This window comes from Symsagittifera roscoffensis, chromosome 3 (genome assembly GCF_963678635.1).
Source record: "Symsagittifera roscoffensis chromosome 3, txSymRosc1.1, whole genome shotgun sequence".
NCBI lineage: Eukaryota > Metazoa > Xenacoelomorpha > Acoela > Convolutidae > Symsagittifera > Symsagittifera roscoffensis.
Genome location: NC_087064.1, coordinates 19,148,792 through 19,169,402, shown reverse-complemented (window position 1 = coordinate 19,169,402; position 20,611 = coordinate 19,148,792). Strand labels below are relative to the sequence as shown.

Below are 20,611 nucleotides of genomic sequence, written 5' to 3'. Positions count from 1 at the left end.
GGATATGACGATTTTCGTGATTGTTTCAAAAAAATTGAAATCTTTGATTTAAAAAAACATTTGAAAACCTTCAAAAAATTTGAAATTCTGAACCCCGTGGTGGGTTGCATTCAGGCGATTCTCAGGATTTGCAAGTCTTGTCATAAAATATGAATGTTTTAATTCTCATAGTTTCTGAGATATGACGTTTTTATGCTTTCTTATAAATTTTCCAAAACTGATTACCCTTGCGATAAGCAAGGGTAGTGCGATCGGGTACAAGACTTTTTCTCGTAAACAACTTTGTCCACTTGATAGTCTCCAATTTCAAGATCTCCATTTTCAGCATGTTGCACTCTTAACTGAAGCAGTCGTCTCTGTGTGTGAGCATGTTAGCATTTTGAGTATCCGTCATATTCGAAATTTGATTATTAGGTTGGTTGTTATTTTGACAACTTAATAAGAGTAATGAACGTAGTGAAAACTCTTATATAAGTCTTAATGATTTTTTTCAGGAAAAAGTCTTAATGTGCATAAAATCTCTAATGATTACATGTGCATTATACATATTGATCCATTTATGAATGCACTTAGATATATATGCACTTTCTGAGTTCAATTGAAACTCATCTGCTGAAAGTGACGTAAATGATAAGTCGTTCTAAGAAATTCAAAGAGCTTAGAGACATCTATTTTTTTCTTTGAAATTCGAAAGTTGAGATTTTTTAAACGAAGTCAGTGTTTTTTTTATGTACAGGCCAATTAAATTAAATGACTGAGTTAGATAAGAATTCTGTTCAAAAAATAATGTTTTAACAAAAAATTTAATTATTTAACACTGCTTTTAAAAAGTTAATGAAAACGACTGTTGTTCGCTTTCGGCCACCTTAATCTCGAAAATCTGAAACCTAGTAGTTTGAAAATTTTACTTTGAAGTCTACCAATTAGTCTACTTTGGTCTTCGTTGTCAATGAGTTATTTCATTGGGTTCCCTACCAAGCTCTTATAACAAAATCGGTTGTACATGTTCACTGACGCTGTATTGCAATTCTTGATCATAAATATAGACAAAGAATTGTTTTTTCTTGCTACGCTTTTCTATTTGAATCAGAGCTGGTACTTTGTTTAAATTCAGAATTTTTTTTAAAAAATAGAACAGGTTTAAAAGCGCATTTGTTGCTGAAATCGGATCAAGTTTGCTTCCTCGTTTTTTTTTGTTTTTTTTTATGTCCCAAATTCAATCTTCACAAATCCAATCATACGCATCGAATATTCACAACGACAAGAAGATCATTGAGATATTTTTGGAACGTAATTGTTTCGACCAATGGAGAAAAGCGGTCGAGAAAAAATGATTTAATAAAAATTGATGTTTGAGGCTATAAAAAAATTCAGGGAAACTAGTTTTGGAAGCTGCATTGAGCGCTTTTTTGGCAATAAAAATTGTTGAAAAACAAAACATATTTATGCAAAAAGTAATTTTTTTAAAATTTTTGTTCGTATTTTTTGCTATTCGTTTTTTTGGATTCTGCTCGTTTAATTAGTTCTCCCTGTTCACGCCACACATAAAACAATACTTACTTGAAAAAAATAATGTTTTTTTTCTGTTTTTAAATGATTTTTTTTGGAACATTCTGCGCCAATTGCACGGCTAACGGCTTTCCTTGTTAAAGAATTGTTTTTTTTTAAATGCTAGCATTATGTTGAAAGTTTTTGTTGACGGATTGATATTTCGTTTTTTTTTTGCAAAATTTGGATGTGGAGTTTTTCTAGCTTAATGTAACCTATCTGCTGAGCAGGGGCGGATCTAGGAAGTTGTTTGAACATTTTGTCGATTTTTTTAAGGTCAACTAAAGTGATTTTCCGAGCTCTCCTAAACATAGATAGACATTTTTTGAAAAAACGGTCCAAAAATGCCGTTTGTGGGCTTGAAATTTTTGACCAAAAAATTGCGGTTTTTTTCGACGCGTGCTCACCTTCAAAATTAGTATATATTGGCCGGCCGAAATTTGAGTTGGTTGGCCGAAAATGGATGTCTTAAAAATACCAAAGGAGGGACCCTTTGGCTGGTGAGGGGGTCGAATCCCTCAAGAGCGGCGTCAAGTCCCCGCTGCTCCTCCCAGCCGCCCCCCCCCCCCCCCCTAAATCCGTCCTGCTGTTGAATGTGCATGTCGTGTCAAGGCCAAAAGAATATTGTTCGTAGGCTAATTTTATTTAAATTTGATCTCGCGAAATGTAGGATTAAAAAGAATTGCTCTATTGTTAGTTAATCAGAAAAATCTGATAATTATCGTTGTTTTCATAAAATTCATCAAAAATCACAAAGATTTCAAAGAAATTCGAAGAGAGAAGAAAAAATTGATGAGTGCGTATAGCTGATTATTTAAAAAACTTTTTAGATGGTACTATGAAATGGCAACAGGCGGGAAAGAAAATTTACCAGCTAGCAAGCCCGATGAGCTCAATATGCAGCATCTCTCTTTGGGACAAAAGAGCGAGCCATTCATCGAGGGATGGGAGATAGTTGACGTGTTAGGTGAGGGAGCGTACGGAGAAGTGAAATTGGCGAGACACCAGGTACATAACGAGTACGTTGCAGTCAAGACAATCACAATCACAGACCAGAATAAAGACCTGATTCGGAAAGAAGTGGGAATCATGAAGTGCCTAGAGCACAAGAATATCATCAAGTTCTACGGCCAAAGGTCAGTGGATAAACGAAACCAGGTTTTTATTTTCCTGGAGTACGCTGAAAACGGAGAGCTGTTTGACCGAATTGAGCCAGAAATCGGGATGCCCAGAAAGGAAATGTTCAAATATTTCACACAGTTGCTGGAAGGAGTCGAGTTTATACACGAGAAAGGCATCGTGCATAGAGATATAAAGCCCGAAAATCTACTTATTGATAAAGACATGAACTTGAGAATATCAGATTTTGGTCTGGCCACGCTTTTCAGATGTAAGGGAAAAGAAAGAAAATTAAACACAGTTTGCGGGACACCGTGCTATTCCGCTCCAGAAGTGCTGGAAGGCGGACATTATTATGCGGAGCCAATTGATGTTTGGTCTTGTGGTATTGTTTTACTGGCTATGCTAACGGGTGAGTTGCCGTGGGACGAACCCAAACGATCATGCAAAGAATTTGATCATTGGGCGGAGAAGAAGCATTATTCCACACCTTGGTGTAAAATTGATGCCATTGCACTTGGATTCTTCTTGAAGTTACTCCATTTGAAGCCAGCTGAGAGACTTACTATTGCGAATATTCGCAAAGAGACTTGGTACGTTAAACTATCACAGGCAATGTCGACCTCCAGAAAACGGCAATATTCTCCTGGATCATCGCCTATTGCCCAATCTCCGAGTAGACCATTCAAACTAGCATGCAGTCGAATTGAGAATTCGCCTTGCAGAAAAGTGCCCGTTGACTTCTATCACGCCATGCCTCAAAGTCAGCCTGTGTTGTCTAGTCCTGTGGGTCAGACGCCAGGCGGTACACCTGGAAAGGGAGCGGCGGTATCTGTGGCAGCAACTGATTTCGTGATGAGTCAACCCAATGATTTTGGATCCATGGCCATTACCCAAACCGGAGCTGGCTCAGTGAGAAAAGTGAATCGTATGACTAGGTTCTACACGAAAGGTGTGTACCTTGAGACTCTCAAGGCCATACAGAGGTTCCTGGAACACAACGGAATCTCGTACAAAGTTTCGGAATCGGTGCTGACAGCTTCTGTCGTGGATTCTAGATCCAATAAATTGGTATGGAAAATTAACATCATTACGACCGGAGACAAAGAATTGAATTTAGTGGACGTGAGGAGGTCCAAAGGAGACGGAATTGAATTCAAGAAGCAGTTCATCAAGATGAGGGCCAAATTGGTTGATCTGATCTACGAACTGCCTCCATTGCTAATGAGTAGTAACTCTGTGACATAACGCTTCCACGTTGATTTAGGATTTCAAATCAAGAATTTCGGGTTTCAAAACTAATACCTATTGTGTTGGTTTATTTGAGTTCGATTTTGCAATTTTTATTTCTCTTGATAAATTTAACCCTTTTCGCTCCGACCACCATACGTTGAAGTGAATATTTATACGCCGAAAAATTATAGTCTCCTTGATGTACATTTCAAAGCGATGGTTGGAGCTTCTGTTACTTTTGAACAGAGCGCGGGTCGTATTGTTTAATGTTTTGTTCCGGTTTTATTTGCGCCAATAGAGTTTTAAAGATCCTCAAAATATATTACAATTCTAGTGTAATCTTGTGTAATACTTATTTTTTTGTGCTCATTTGTCGCGTCCCTTAGCTGGTTTACTGAAAGTTTTTACTACAATTCAATATTCTTTCTGTCTGCTATTAGTTAGGTTTGTTTAAACAGGTTGGGCTAAACAAATGAATGACGCTAATTTTTGTCGGGTAGATTATAAAATGTGATCATTCAGATTCAAAATGAGTTCTAATCGTAGATTAGTTTCTGTTCTTCCTAAATTGTCCCAAGCCTCCAGAATGAGAGCGCGTCCTTTTCATAGTGTCATTTCGGTGCGGGATTTGTCATTCCAGTCTGGGTCCTTGGAGAGCAAGTTCCACGACATGAAAGGTAAAGTGAGCAGTCTGAAAACTGACCCTGGAAACGAGGTCAAACTGAAGATGTATGCTCTGTTCAAACAGTCTACAGAAGGAGATAACTCAGCCCCCAAACCGTCTGCTCTGAATTTTGTGGCCAAAGCAAAGTGGGACGCCTGGAACAACTTGAAGAGTTTGAGCAAAGACGATGCAATGAGTGAATATATTAAAATAGTTCAGGAATTAGTCTCGACTGAAGAACCAACATCAGACTCGGAGACAAAAGATTCCGAAAGTCTCTCGGGATCAAAGTATGAAACAGTTCTGTACGAAGTAAAAAATGGTTGCTGTAAAATCACGCTGAATAGACCACAGAAGTATAATGCTATAAATTTGAAGTGTTATGATGAAATAGGTATAGCCTTAGAAGAAGCTGCTAAAGATGATAATGTAGTTGTTGCGGCGTTGACGGGAAGTGGGACTTACTACTCGGCTGGAAACGACTTAAGTGGATTTTCACAACTTGCCCAGGAACATGGCGGGGACATGCAAAAAGGCGCACAGGCAGCGGGAAACATACTGGAGAAATTTGTGAGCAGTTTTATCAACTTTCTGAAACCTCTGATTGGTTTGATTAATGGACCGGCTGTAGGAATCAGTGTCACCACTTTGGGTCTGTTTGACATAGTTCTGGCATCGTCAAACGCGACATTCCAAACTCCGTTTCCTTCGTTAGGACAAACTCCTGAAGGGTGTTCTTCTTACACTTTCGCAAAATTGATGGGACATAATAAAGCAACCGAGATGCTTCTGTATGAAAAGAAACTTTCTGCAGTTGAAGCTTATGATAGAAATTTAGTCACTGAAGTCATTGACCAATCTAGTTTTGAACGAGTAATAGAAGAGCGTTTAAATTTCTACGCGTCTTTGCCGAGTAATAGTTTGGTCTACTCAAAGGGATTGATGAGGGATCGAAAAAGGGACAAGTTGATGACTGTGAACAGAGAAGAGTGTGACAGATTAGTGGAGAGATGGACTTCGGAAGAGTGCATAAGTGCAATCATGAAGTTCATGAGCAGAAAACAGTCCAAGATGTAAATTGTAAATAGTGCGAAATATTTATTATTCATTGTTTATTGAAATCACTTATCATCGAGACTTCTCTAATAAAATGGAAAAGCACACTGATATATATATTTTTTGAATTATTGAAAGAAATTCTCGTTTTGAAATGATATGGAAGTGGCATATCTATATTGAATGAGAAGCTCATCAATGGGCATATTTGTCTCTGTCTCCTGAGTGTAAAGATACTCAAAATATGCGTTTTTTCAGATTTCGAATTTTTACTGAGTTTAAATAGTGAGTGATGCTGGTGTGTTCTCTGGATTGCGATCGAGACCCAGTTTTTCTGGCCGGGGAGAAAATACAAGTGCGACTCACTATTCAGAACCAGTCTTCGGATGATGGCGAAGAAGAGAGTCTGGCTATCTGCACTGGACAATTGACATGCAGGTAAAAAAACATTCATTCTCCTTATAGTAATTTACGGTTTGTATGCAGCTTGCAATTTTGCAAGTTCTACGCGAGCTAGTAGACCAAAAAAATCATTTACATTGTTATTTGACGATTTTAAGTTTTGGTAGTTATTACCCTTGCAATAAGCAAGGGTATTGCAACCGGCTACAAGACTTTTTGTCCCGTAAAGAACTTCGTTCACAGGCTTCAGATTGCTTGCAGTACACTTCAACTGCATACGTCATATGCATGAGTCATATGTATGCAGTATTAGCGTCCTATTTTTGCTCATTGTTCTTCCGATAATTTTGCAATCGAAAATTTTCAACGAAATTTCGTGTTATTTTTCGACTTCGTCACTTTCGGCTGCTTTGTTGTTCGTTAAGTTTCTTTTTTACAAGCTTTTACTTGAATGTACAAGCTTCATTGAATGTTTTTTTATTAAGGGTAGAACATGAAGTAACTTGAAGGTTAGCTTCACCAGATGTCAAGATGCAGATTTTTTTGAACAATTTTTCGACCGAATTTACCTTTTTTAAGGCTCACATTTTTCAATAATTTACTAACCGTTTCTACGAACTATTTATCACTTTGTGTTTTCATTTTCAAAAAGAAAATTATTGTTTAGCGTTTTATGGTTTTTTTACACTCCAAAGTTTTTTGTTTGGAAAATATTTATTTTTTGCAATAATTTTACAGTTTTTTTTCCGATGCATTGTTTCTGTTTTTGTTTGCTAAAATGAGTAAAAACCGGTGTGTTTAAGTTTAATTGTGAAGTCCAGACTTATAAGTTAGTCTGCTTTGTTTTAGGCTGAAGTAATTTCTTTTAAAAAATTTGTAAAAACCAGAAAATGTTTTTTTTTTGCCTAAGATTCGATTAACGTATGATTTCAATTTTTTTCGGAAAATTTTTTGTTCAGGCTCAAATTCACGTTTTTGCGGTTTGACTTTTGGTTTGTTTTTAAGTTCAGTTCATTTCTTTTGTTGAAAGGAAGTCAAATTCCAATATCGAGCAACAAAAGTGTAAATTTCACGAAAAACATGATCGACTTCTAGTTTCGAAAGTGGAATTAAGTTTTCAGATTTCCCAGACAAATAAAAAAAAAACTACCTATTGATCTGTTTTCACAAATTGGGTCAATTCTATCTATAAAGTGGCAATTATAAATTGTTCTTGAATTTCAAAGATCTTTAAGGGCAACGTTTTTTTAAAAATAATTTTGCGACTTTTTCAAAAATAGTCGTGTTTTTGTTTACTTGCGTTCATTGACCCTTTTACAGCTGTCTGTTGGCTATGTTTGACTTGACTGTGACGGCTACGAAGAATGCGCACGAGATTTAAGAATATGATTAATATTTAAGAGTATGTATTTAAGAGAAGGGAGAAAATGAAATTCGTATTTTGTTTTAATCAAGTTTTCTTGCGTATCATTTTGATATTTCATCAGTTTGATGTAATCGGGTTATTTTATTAGGCTTTCAGAGTTTTTTTCAATTTTCTACAATTTTTTGCGGCAATTGTTCATTTTTGAATTCATTTTTCGAATTTTTTTTTTCACGTGTGATTTCATTTTCTTTTCAGTTTTTTTTATCGCAAGTGGTGCGAAGCTCAGCTTCGCTTGTGTTACACTTTGCGGTTAGCAAATGGGATGGGACTTTTTTCTGTTTATTTACTTGAGTAACTTAATTTTTATTTTATTTTTTATTTAAATATTCATCATGAGTAATCAAATTATCATAACACAATAAGCAAAAATTCAAAAATAACTCATGATAGGACAACCAGAAAGCCAACGAGAGGCTTGTTGAAGGTTGCCCCGTAAAGGAATCACATCATATGACATCAGATCAAAAGGTTCAATAATTAATTTAGGTCAAAGAGGCAAATTTAAAGCGAAAAAAAAAACGAGACTTAAATAGTGCAATCACTCTTTTTTTTTAATTCAAGAGCTTTATTCTTTAACATGAGAACCAGAGATATGATGCAAGCTTATACTTACAAGGGTATACAACTGACAGCGGGCGGATGCGAAATAATGACTGTTAATTTAATTTTGCAAACTGCTCCATAAACAAGAACTCCATATTGAACACAAGGTTGTACATAAGTTTTGTAGTACATGACCATTTGTGAAATGGTCATCACATTACGAAGCCGGTATGCAACTCTGCAGAAGCGGGTTAATTTTTTCCGTATAGTCTCAATATGATCTTTGAAGGATAGTTTATTATCCAATTCAATGCCTAGGTATTTGCAGCTAGCAACGGGTTGTAAACAAGTGTCTGCGAAATATATAGCATCAGCTTTGGATTTTGAAAAAATTAGTAGCTTAGACTTCGATCCTTCTACGGTAAGTTTATTAAACTTCATCCAATTATCTATTCGATTTAGATCTTCTTGAAAGTCATCAAGGGAAGCGTTTTTGTTTTTAATATCAGATGTATCGTCAGCAAACAAAGTAAGTCGGCAATTTCTTACAATTCTGGGAAGGTCATTGATATAGATCAAAAAGAGCAACGGTCCTAAGACTGAACCCTGTGGCACCCCGCACAAAACATCTTTCAATTCGCTTTTAAATTGATTAAGGACAACATACTGTTTCCTATTAGACAAGTAACTTCTTAGAATTTCCAGCGACTTTCCTCTTACTCCATACCGATCTAATTTATCAATTAAGATCACATGATTGACAGTGTTAAAAGCTTTTTTCAGATCTAATAAAACTAACATAACGTCTTTTTTCTTCTGATCTCGTAGGTTACGAACCTCTTCTGTTAGATCTAGAACCGCTTTAACTGTGCTTAATTTACTACGGAAGCCATATTGATTTGTACTGAGCAACTTGCAATTTTCCAAATAACTACTTAATCTGATATGAATTGTCTTCTCAAAGATTTTTGACAGCGTTGATAACAAAGATATGGGTCGATAATTTCCATATTCGTCTTGCAATCCACCTTTATGAATCGGAAAAACTTTAGCAATTTTTAAGTATTTCGGATAGCACCCATTTGTGTAGCAGGTATTGAAAAAGTTCGTGAGCCATGGCGTGATTATTGGTTTACATAATTTGACTATTGCTGTATTGATGCAATCACAACCCGAGCTGAGTTTATTTGGTAATTCTGTTATTATTTGTTCTATTTCTGTTTCCTTTATACTCGGGAAGAACATTGAATAATCAACATTTTCTAATGAAATAGGATCTGCAACTTCAATTTTATCACTTAGATTTGGACCAATATTTACAAAAAAATTGTTCATATCTTGAGCTTTTTTTTCATTTATATCATCTGGCAACGTTACATTTTTATGTTTTCCAAGATATGCTGCAACCGCTTTGTGATACTTATGAGAGTCTGTTGTATTTAGCTTAGATCTCCAGAATCTTCTGAATGATTTCCGATTCAGGGCATTGGATTTGTTTCGTAATGAGTTATATTTGATCTTGTTTTCTTCTGTAGGGTTTTGTATATATGTCCTGTATGCGGATGCTTTTTTGTTTGCTACTTTTTTCACTTCATTTGTCACCCAGGACTTGTTATTTTTCGGCACATAACGAGTTTGAGAGGGAGCAAATCTATCAATGCAACTGAGAATTATTTCAGAGAAATTTTCAGCAGATTTATCCAAATCGGATAAGGTACCATCAACTTCCTTCAGTTTGGACTGTAAGAGGAAAGCAAACCTGTCTGCTGCTTGTTCTTGTCGGTTCAGTTACCTCAGCTTCAGTGCGGACTGAGTTATGGTTTAAGCTAAAATTCATTGTTCTGACCGTGGCAAAAAAAAGATCTTAATAGAACTCTTTTTTTTTCGAATTTATGATATTGGTCTGTTTGCGTTTAAAAAGAAAATTCATTTCCTCTATTTTGTTCCCATTAAAGATTCCGTCACCGGTTTCGACTTTCCCAATTTGCTAAATGAGCTTATGCGAACTACTAGTACAACAGAGAAATGCGCGATTGTCTACTCTTTACCTACTTAAAACATTTTGAAAAAAATATGAAGTAGGCTCGGATATCAGAATTAAGATTTTCTCAAGGAAAGTGGAGTTTCAAAAATGTTTTAAAATTTTGTCTCAATGTTTTAATGGGCCAGCCAGTTTTAATTTTTGAGCTCCTCCAAACTAAACAAAAAACGCCACCTTTTGAAATGAGTTCAGTTATATACAAATAAGTTTAACGTTGATTGTTAATTAGGTGTGCAGTGAATGGGAACAGAGTGAACAAAGAAGCAGCGGAGAGTAACATGTCATCATTCTTCAACAGCACCACCACCAATACTTTTTCCAAGACTACCTCTGGTGTATCTTCGTACAAAAAGAATACTAACCACTACCAACTGGGGGCATCTAACACTTCATTCAATATTGCACAGGTAAGCACATAGAGATAGACCAGTTTTGCCGACATGATATGTATTTTTAAGAAAGTTTTGCTCGTATAAGCATTCTATTGGTTGTTAATTATTTATTTGTTTTTTAGTTACTGAATTGTAACGAAAGATTGTTCTTGATATCGTATGCCAAAAACACGGGGTCATTTGCTGAAGATCACTTCAACATCAGAAAAATATATAGTACTGTCCAAATAGATTTCTATTTATCCCTAGGATGAGAAAGGCTACAACGTGTTCTGTACGAAACCAGAGATCATCAGTTGTGATTTGAGTTTGAGCAAGAATGAGAGTATCTCTTACGCCTTCTGTGTGCAACTGCCCACTTCGTCAGAGATGGTGCCTCCCTCATTCAACGGTCACTGTGTGCGCTTCACTTACAAACTCCTGTTCGGGTTCCAGAAGTTATGCATTTAATCTATTTCTTACTTTGTAATGATACCAATGCCAAATACATTTATTTACAGGATTCCTTGTATTTTGATTGATTTTCAAAAATTTTTGTTGAAGGTGGGCCAGCCAATGCAGATGATCAAGTGTCCCGTTAGGGTACTGACTCTATGTCACAAACTTCACGGCGAATATCTTTCAGCAATATCAATGAATTGTAAGTTTTTTGTTCGATTACCTTAGATAATGCTGGTCTTCGAAAGTTTAATTTTAGCTATCCAGTTGTAATGGCAATTTGTGGAGCTGATGATAACTAGAAATACCTTTGAGACATATGAGCGGCTCCAAAAACTTCATCGAGAATGAACCTCAATATTCGAGTGCAACTGACAAATATCAGTTTGTATTCGGGTTTACAATAAAAATCTGGGCAGCTCCTATTTTGCTTTTGTTGGCTTTTTAGCCTCGCGAGACCCCATGACAGGTGGAAATAGTCCTTCAAGTAGGAAGTACAGTCCGCTTGATCTCAGTGAAAAGGAAAAAGAGAACCCTTTCCACGAGGAATCAGAAATTCACCTGAAGTCAACGGAGGAGTATGATCAGCAGGTAATTTTCAAGCTTTTCTGTTCCCTTGTTTTTTTTAAGTTGTGTTTGCTGAGGGTTAGTTTTTTTCTGTGCTCATTTTTTGGGTTTTATGAGTCCTTCTTGCCGTTTTTCACTCGTTTGCGTCAATGCGTATTGATCGATTCTATCTAAGAATGCCACCAGCATTAAATTGATCAAATCTGAACAGTCGCTTTCAAGTTATTGTTCTGACCATAAAAATGGAGGAAACTTGTATTCGGGTGGGTTTTAGTGTTTTCTTTTTTTTTTCACGCAAAATCAGGTACCTCAAATATTCAGGAGACTGTATCGAATTATATATCATATTAAAGCCCTATTAGTCCAGACAAGAACGACATTAAAAAAGTGTTAAAAATTTTTGACTTTAGGTCTAATTTCGAGCGAATATGTGAGCGAGCAGGTTTCTTTTGTTGTTCAACCAAAAAATTTACCACAAATAATCTTTGTATTGGAGGGAAAAATATATCATATTAAAGCCCTTGCAATCCTGATTGGTACGATTTTAGAAAATTTTAAAAACTTTCCCACAGTCGAGAAAACTGGGTTTGAAATTTTGAGTTTGTCTGATTTTGAGCGATTAAAGGTGGCGAGCAGGCGTATTATAGAAGGATAGTTATCAAATTTTAGTGACATTCTGGAAATTTTAATGTAATTTATACAACTAGCCAAGAGTAACAATAATTTTATTCAATTGATTTTTTTTCATAGAATTCAAGTGAGAAGGTTAATAGTACGTGTTTCAATTTGGATTAGGATATATTAAGAAAATAGATTCAACAGCTGATTCTGCCCATTGGGCGCACAGGTAACGCCGATGCGTGGTACAGCATAGGCAAGGTTTGAAGTCGAAGAGAAACCTATAATTTTGAAAGTCAAAGGGTCTTTTTCAGTTTCCTTGTTCATGAATTCTTTACCAACTGTCTGTTGCCTCTGTTTTTCAATAGAGCTAGCTGGCCTTTCCTTATAGGTTGCCATGGAAACGGAGATTGCGATGCAGAGTCTTAGTCTATCACACAGAGGGGTAGGAGGACCGAACAAGGGGGGAAATGCAGTGGCATACAGTGTGCGAAATGGACAGACGGAGATAGCCAAGTTCTCACTGGCCAAGTCCGCATTCCGAATAGGAGAGGAGATATCCGGTCAGTGTCTGTTTAATGAATTATAGAAGATAAGAAATGTTTTTGACGCCAGTTCCGGATTAAAGTTTTGGATTTTTGGTCAATTTTCGAGCTAATAAGGTGACCGTGCATGCTTACAGTAGCTTATTTAAGCTTGAGTAAAATAAGTTTTTAGCGTCATTTTGGGAATCAAATTTTCAAAAATTCACAAAAAAATATTGCTAAAAATTTGAAATATTTGTTTTCGTTTTTCTGGTCATTTTTTTTTACAAAAACTGTTTACCAATTGGAATTTTTTTTATGACTGTCGAATATGTCCAATTTATTTTATCACACCATGCAGAAAAAATGACTCAATTTGAATTTTTTTTGTTTTTTTAAGACTATGCTCGGAACATTCTGTGCAAAGAAACCGGCTATCCTTGTTTGCGCTTGGGATTAGCCAGGGGCGTGTTTATGTGGAAGGGCAGATGTTCCTTCAGGGATTCGACCCCCTCACCAACCAAAGGGCCCCCTTTGGTATATTTTTATTACAATCATTGACCTGTTTTTCAGAAATTTCCCTGCGGAGCAAAGGTTTTGGTCAAAACAGGGTCTTAACTGTGTTCTGGGAGTGCTCTGAAAAAATCGACAAAAAGGCTTTGCCTCTGTGTTGAATGTTTCAGGATCTTTTCGCATCGATAACTCGTATTTGCGTGTTTATGCTTAGGATTCTTTGAGTTCAACCCCTTCCCTAGATACTGTCTGCAATACACTGTGAATCTGCAATGCGAGGAACGCCTCTCCGACCAGTTCCGACTGGACGCTTCGTCCAACATCAATCAGCCGGAGTGTTTTGGATCCAAGTGTGAATACGTAGCAGACATCTCCCACTGTGAACTATCACTCCCCATTCCACATTCAGTCACGCCTTCGTTCACCACAGAACTGGTATAAAGTGATAGCATACAAACTTATCATGATTAAAAGACCACAAAATAATAGCGCAGAAATTTGTTAAAACTGATCATCATGAAATACCCAAGTGGCGAAATCTTTGTGACCCTCAAAACTATTTTTATGTGCAAAGCTCACAAAAAAACTGAGATTTTTTTGCAGAGGGTTCCCCCGACCTGACATGTGACAGATAAACCCCTGTTGCAATTGTCTTTGTACAAGCAAAGCTTGTGTGATAGTATGATTCTCTTTTTTCGTAGCTAAGTCGCAAATATTAGTGTTCATTTTGAAAGTGTTCATTTTGATCAATAACCATCTATTAAGTACAGCCAATGCCAAGGATATTAACAAAGACTATTATATTGCAAATAGCCTTTTAGCTTCAAGGTATCATGGATCTAGCGTAGAAGTAGGGAAGGAGACCCACAATAAACTAAGAGGGTTCGAACCTGGGCAGGGTCGGATGTTTTAAATGAACTTTTTCGTATACTAGTTAAAATACGTCCGCGCTATAAATTGAGAAAGGTTAGTTATCGGTCATATTTTTGCTTGTGTGTGCGAAGTGCAACTTCGCCTCTGTGTCTACTTTTAGGTGTCTCTGGTCTGGAGTCTGCAATTTACTTTCATCATATCAACTGATAGCCACCCTGACATCGCCACTCAATTCACAAATACCTCTTTTGACGACGAAAATGACGACCAGATTGTAAATTACAGTTGTCCCACTAGTTACGAGACGTTCTCTTGGACACTTCCCATCACATTGTTGCCCAATAACCCTTTTAAGCTCCAAAGCTGCTCAGTGGGCCTGAAAAGAAATCACACTCTAAACATGACTTGAATCAAAACTATAATTTATCTTATTAAAGATTTTGGATTGAATTTTATTTGCGGTGTATCAACGATAGGTCAAAGAAATTATATGATATATACTTAAGCGTTAAATGATAATTCTTTAAGACCGCTACGAAATGTACTCTTTAAGTCTTAAGTGTTCGATTCTTTTCAGAGGTGTTTGATTTTATTTGGGCAGCATGTCAACTGAACTACAAACTACAAAAACAGCTTCTGGGTCTAATATGGAAACGGAGGATACGGGAGAATCAGTTGAAATATCTCCTCCCAAAATGGCACCTCTGACCACTAACGAACTAGCATCGGAATCCGACGGTGTCAAGGTGAGATAGGTGTTTTTTATTTAGCTATATTCGTTTTCTCGCCTTATTGCTAACTCGTCATTCGTATTACCATTTGCATAGTCCTATGATTCTAACATCTGATATTACTGTGTAAGGTTTGAAAAATTGTGTTCACAATGGTGTAGTTGTTCGCCAGGCAAAGTATCATCATATTCAATTAGTTTTTCAAAGATGAAAATCAAACGCGGGGTGGAGTTGAAGCAGTGATGTCACTAAAAAATAACAATTCAAATTTCAATTTATTTTAGTCTGAAATTGTGAGCCACTCAATTTAAATGAAAAATTTTAATTTAAATCGAACAATTTAGTTGGAAAAAAATGAATTGCTGGGGCGGTATTCGATCCGGCGCTAAAGTAAACATTTAAGTTGTGTCAATTATTTTCACATTTCAGCGGAAAAAGCAAACAATCGAAGTTTTCACTTCAAAAATGAGAAGATGTTGTTTAAATAGATATGCTCAAAAAAGTTGCTTTCGATTTATATTTTCAAAATTGCCGAAAGTACCTAAAATGGCAGAAAATCTGCTAAAAACAGACTTAAATTGCTAAAGAAAAATTTAAATTGTTCAGAAAAATTTAAATTGATGCCAGCAAGTTCTATAATTTTCTTGAACAATTTTAATTTGAATTTAAGTTTTTATTTTTTAAGGACATCACTGAATTGAAGTATTAAAGAGCTGAAACGCGTAGCTGTTCCTTAAAGGGCAGGCTTGAGAATTAAAACCGATCAGGAAAATAAGGAAACCTGGTACTGTTCATATGGAATTTATCAACAAACTTCTTGCATAAATCGAAGCGAAACGACCTGTTTGTTTTCCCTCCCCAAGTTATAACTGCTTTTATTTTAAGTGTTTCTAGGTAGAGAAGAGGATGTTAAGAGTTCCGAAGATTCGGTACCCTCCTCTGAAGAAGAACTGGATGAAGATATGCACACCTATTGTAGAGCACCTGTTGTTGCAGGTCAGGTTCAACACCAAGACCAACTGTGTAGAGATCAGGTCCTGCAACGAGACCAAAGACATCAATGCTATTCAGAAGGCAAGCACTCATAATTTTAATATATATTAAGAGTCTATCATATAGGTCTCGGTGATTTTTTTTTCAGGACAAAGTCATATATTGTTCACGCTCAGATTTGATTTTTTGCGGTTTGACTTTTGATTTCCTTTCAAGAGTAATGAACTTAATGAAAACTGTTTTATAGGTCTTGTTGATTTTTTTCAGGACCAAGTGTAAATTTGTTCGCGCTAAGATTTGATTTTTCGCGGTTTGACAGTTGATTTCTTTTTGTTAAAAGGAAGGCAAATTTCACTATCGAACAGCAAAAGGTCAGGAAAAACGTGATCGACTTCTAGTTTCGAAAGTGGATTTTCATTTGACACTGTTTTCTCAATTGGGGTAATTTTATCAAAGAAGTAGTATCAATCATAACTTGTTCCTGAAATTCGAAGAGCTTCAAGGCGATACATTTTTTTCTTCAAAGTTGGAACGTTTTTCGAAGTTTTCAGTTTCCTTGCGTTCATGGCTTTTTTAACTGTCTGTTGGCTGTGTTTCAATATTTTATTTGCATGTTTGAATATGTGCAATTTTCAGTCTAGCCTGAGGGCATATTTAAAACTAAGATTTAGTTTTTCTGATTTTCGCTTTGGCCCTGGTGCTTGCTTACATTTTGGGATTCTTTTTTCGTTTTATTTCGGGCTTTCAGGTCTACTTGCAATGTATGACTAATGTACTTCTTTTTCGCAGGCAGAAGACTTTGTCCAGGCTTATCTCTATGGCTTTGAACTGGAAGATTCTCTCGCTCTTATTCGTCTGGACGATCTGTTTGTAGACACATTCGAAGTGAAAGACGTGAAGGTTCTAAGTGGAAACCATCTATCACGTGCAATCGGAAGAGTTGCCGGGAAGAATGGAAAGATCAAATACACGATAGAGAATGTCACTCGCACCAGAATTGTAGTCGCGGGTTCTAAGATTCACATTTTGGGCAGTTACCAGAACATCAGAACTGCTAGACGCGCAATCTGTAATCTCATTTTGGGCAAACCGCCATCGAAAGTCTACGGAAATATGAGAGCCGTAGCGAACAGATTGGCTGAAAAGCTTTGATTGTTTATGCTTTGCGAATAGTTACTTTGAAAAAAAATGTGCCCAACTTTCTCTTTTCTCTGAGAATATGAACAGCATGTATCTCGTTTTTTGATTTACGGAGAATAATCTCGTTTATCAAGTTAAAAGCATGTATCTCGTTTTTGATTTACGGAGAATAATCTCGTTTATCAAGTTAATACATATTAACATCTGCTTTTGCAAAAGGATTACTCCGTTTTCTAAAATGTATAACTGACTTTTACAGTTTGTGTGCAAGCTGAATTCTTGTGGTTTAGAAATCGAATGCGTGTGAAGAAACAGATTTCAAACCTAATAGTTCTAATTTTAGGAGTCCCAAATTTTGAACGATTTCAATTCCCTTCATAGTTGCCGCTTTACTGCTGCTGATAAGGTTTGATTGTTTGGATTCAGAGGATGTATGGAGTCGGGGGTGGTAGTTCCGACAACGATGGAGAGTTCTGTTCAGCCGCGGTCGGAGGTGGAGAAGGCAAACGATGGGTACCGGTGAAGCTGACCTTCGTGTCTTACCCCGAGGGCGACTGGGTGGGACACATACTGGCCTGGTTCTCCCTCGCTCCTGTCCTCCTTATCGCTGCTACTTTAGGGGTGTGTCTGTTCAGAAGGGAGGTGCAGATTGTGGTGTTCTTGGCCGGCGTAGTCATCAACGAGGCCATCAACTTGGTCAGTTCTCAATCACTTTTCCTGTTTTTTTTTGAGAATGCATTGTTATGCAGTATAAAACGTCATTAGAATTGCCGAAAATATTGATGAAATTTTGAAAGTTCCGACCGGCGAATTTTTGGTTTTGCCCCATTAACCTGAGAACTTTTTGCATTAATTTGATTCCCTTTCGAGAGATCAGCAAAAAAGATTTTTTTTCTATACGCTTATGTCCAACAATTGACCAGGTTTCAAAGAAGTTGATAAATCAGCCGCGGCCCTGTTCGCAACATGACATGAGTCTGCAGCACAGTGAGTTGGGGATGCCTTCCTCCCACGCCCAGTTCATCTCCTTCTTCTGTCTCTATCTCTCCCTCTTCGTCACCCTCAGAGTGCCACACCTCTCCTCTCATTCATCATATTCATCCTCTTCTTCGTCCTCACATCATCACAATAACAGCAACAGCAACAGCAACTCTGGAGGAACAGCAGCAACTACCGCCATGTGAGTATGAGTTATTTACTGGTTTTTCAGCTGCTCAAAAAAGTTGGTAAAGGAAACGACAGTACGGTAGACAAATGATGCAGCAAATACTAAAATGCAACGCTTGAACTAACCTGTAGTCTCTATAAAAATAATCATTATCAAGATATCGCTGTTATATATATCGCGGTAAGCTGTGTTAAAATATCACTCGCTATGGTAATTTTATATCATTTCAATTAGCAACAGGTGCCTTTTAGGTCCAACAATTCGGCCTCTCCGAATGGTAATGCGGTTGGTGGTGGTTCCACAGGAGTCTATTATCCCAGTGCGTACAGCTATAGCAGTGCCTGCTCTTCTGTGAGTGACATATTGAGCTACTTGAGGTGTTGGTGGAAGCTCACTCTCAACATCTCTTTCATGTCCTTTGCTTTCATCGTGTCTTACAGCAGAGTCTATTTGCAGTACCACACATGGGCCCAGATATGTGTCGGAACATTCTGTGGAGTAAGTAGCATTGCAGAGAGTTTGTTGCGCTTGCGATAGTGAATGTTATCAAAGCAGAACATATACTTTTTTCAGGTTAAAAACTTGTCTAACAGAATGACTGTATCATTTGATAGCTTGATATCTCATTCAAGTTCAGTTCTTATTCTGCATATTTCACTATGTGATAAAGTCTATGCCTGGAAAGTCAGAGGTTCTGGTATAGAATCCGTTCAGTACCTGTTATTTGTGGAAACTGGAAATTTTGCGCTGGAAAAAATAATTGTCGGCCCATCTTTCTGCTTATTTTTTTGCCTCAACACGAAATTTTCTTTCGTTATTTCAGCAGGTCTATCAGCAGTACTATAATTAAACATCTTTTTTTTTGTAATCTTTAATGGTGTAGGCAATTGAGTTACATGAAGTTAGCTATTTTTTTTTGAATTATTTTGAACAATTTTGAGACGTCTTTGGATATTATATTTTGTCTTTAAATTCTCCTCTTAATTACATGAAGCAATGAATAGTCTTGTCTCAAATATTCTATTTTTGCCATGTTCAAATCATTTGCCTCGTTTGAGTTAGTCCAATGGGCTTTTACACTTGCGAGTTATCGGAAACTAGACGTTTTTTCCCGTAAACACTTTTTCGAGTTATCGGAAACTAGACGTTTTTTCCCGTAAACAATTTTTTGTTATAAATCTGTGGGAATTTGAACCTGCTTTATTGTTGAACCTTGACAACTGCTTCGCTCCTTGCCACTTGGCCTACAGGTAACGCAGTTTCCTCTGCATCCTACGGTGTGGGCTTTGTTTTTTTTTCAGTATGTATGAAATTGAATCTGTGTCCGGGGAAACATTGTGGGTATTTCATTTGTTTTCTCTTTTTTTTCGGCTTTCTTGGCACATCGCTGATAATGTTCTGTAACTCGATTTGTGTTGTAGAGTTTGTTTGCTCTTGTGTGGTATGTGGCGACTGTGGTGCTGTTTGTACCCCGCTACCACTTGATAGTGTCGAACAGGGTGGGGGAGTTTCTAATGCTCAGGGACTCCAGCCTCATTCCCAATGTGCTCCTGTTCGAGTATGTCAAGGCACGCACAGAGGCACAAGCCAGACAGCGCAAACTCCAACCGGACAGCAACCACTGCAGCTGACCATGCAAATCCAGATGAAAGAGAAGCAAAGATAGTGTTACATGACAAAAAAATTAGTCAAATTATTATTTATAAAACGATGGGTGTTAGCACAGTCGATATTTTGGTGTCACGGCAAAGAAAATTCAGATGCCAAGACCAAACGCAATAAGTTCAATGAATTAATGAACGAATATTTCCTTGGTGTTTTTATTTTCTTAATTCGAAAAGTCATTTGAATAACGAGACCGTTCCATAGCTCTACAAATGAATCATCATCGCAAGTTTTGCCAAATACAATCTTTTCATTATTCAGGGTTATTATATTACACGCAAAAAATGCTAGTATCTTTCATGGCATAGAAAATCCTGTACGAGAAAAAAAATTATGTCGAACTTCACAAAAGTAGATAACCATCTAAATCCAAATCCCCTCCCCCACTAAACATCAACACAGTTTAGTCTATCGCCAGGACTCTTGACTTGTCCATAAAACCAATATTGTTGGTATGATTTCTTCTCTATGATTTTGTTTTCGTTTCATTTGATGTTCTTCTATAAACCATATTTGTTTTTATTTAAGTAGTGATATTCTATTTTGTCCTTATTATTTATGAATGAATTCACTGTTCGCAGAAATGAAAATTATTTTGTAATGACTAATTTTATTCTTAGTTTTTGCAACAGAGTTGAGTTGTGAAGCAATAGAATAGTTTGTTCGAGATAAACCATTTAATGAATACCATTTTACATAAAAAATATAATGATTATTTTTTTTGTATGAAGCAGCGCCTTATTACGATTTTTCTGCCGAGTAACGCGATAGGACGAAGATCCTGGTCAAAAACAAAATCAGAAACTTGAAGAAGTTAAAACATAATTTTAAGGCGTTTTGCTTTTGCAGCCTGGTCGGTTTTTACGAAAAGACCGTGGGGTATTTTTTTGGCATAGTTTTTCGAAGTTTTGACGTTTTAACTAGTTTGTGGTCGCTTAAGTTGCTATTAAATTTCGA

The 20,611-nt window shown here is 36.7% G+C and overlaps 5 protein-coding genes across 5 annotated transcripts; all 5 read left to right on the top strand.

The window, feature by feature from the left end:
• Positions 1–2,381: 2,381 nt before the first annotated feature.
• On the top strand, positions 2,382–4,313 carry LOC134841504 (serine/threonine-protein kinase Chk1-like). The gene has a single exon (XM_063857530.1). It carries the CDS (start codon positions 2,392–2,394, stop codon positions 3,913–3,915), a length of 1,524 nt encoding a protein of 507 aa, XP_063713600.1. The 5' UTR covers positions 2,382–2,391; the 3' UTR covers positions 3,916–4,313.
• A 15-nt stretch (positions 4,314–4,328) lies between these two features.
• LOC134841505 (enoyl-CoA delta isomerase 2-like) lies at positions 4,329–5,775 on the top strand. Its single transcript, XM_063857531.1, has one exon. The coding sequence runs from the start codon at positions 4,430–4,432 to the stop codon at positions 5,639–5,641; it is 1,212 nt and encodes a 403-aa protein (XP_063713601.1). The 5' UTR covers positions 4,329–4,429; the 3' UTR covers positions 5,642–5,775.
• Positions 5,776–5,873: 98 nt separating this feature from the next.
• On the top strand, positions 5,874–14,460 carry LOC134842654 (RAB6A-GEF complex partner protein 2-like). The gene is made up of 8 exons (XM_063859098.1): positions 5,874–6,058; positions 10,262–10,439; positions 10,674–10,862; positions 10,968–11,064; positions 11,311–11,453; positions 12,439–12,610; positions 13,299–13,519; positions 14,118–14,460. Exons 1-8 carry the CDS (start codon positions 5,913–5,915, stop codon positions 14,364–14,366), a joined length of 1,395 nt encoding a protein of 464 aa, XP_063715168.1. The 5' UTR covers positions 5,874–5,912; the 3' UTR covers positions 14,367–14,460.
• A 42-nt stretch (positions 14,461–14,502) lies between these two features.
• Positions 14,503–16,883, top strand: LOC134842011 (RNA-binding protein pno1-like). The gene is made up of 3 exons (XM_063858149.1): positions 14,503–14,703; positions 15,583–15,762; positions 16,471–16,883. Exons 1-3 carry the CDS (start codon positions 14,560–14,562, stop codon positions 16,831–16,833), a joined length of 687 nt encoding a protein of 228 aa, XP_063714219.1. The 5' UTR covers positions 14,503–14,559; the 3' UTR covers positions 16,834–16,883.
• Positions 16,884–17,208: 325 nt separating this feature from the next.
• Positions 17,209–20,273, top strand: LOC134842010 (dolichyldiphosphatase 1-like). Its single transcript, XM_063858148.1, has 4 exons — positions 17,209–17,517; positions 17,745–18,001; positions 18,241–18,487; positions 19,411–20,273. Exons 1-4 carry the CDS (start codon positions 17,251–17,253, stop codon positions 19,618–19,620), a joined length of 981 nt encoding a protein of 326 aa, XP_063714218.1. The 5' UTR covers positions 17,209–17,250; the 3' UTR covers positions 19,621–20,273.
• The last annotated feature ends 338 nt before the right edge of the window (positions 20,274–20,611 follow it).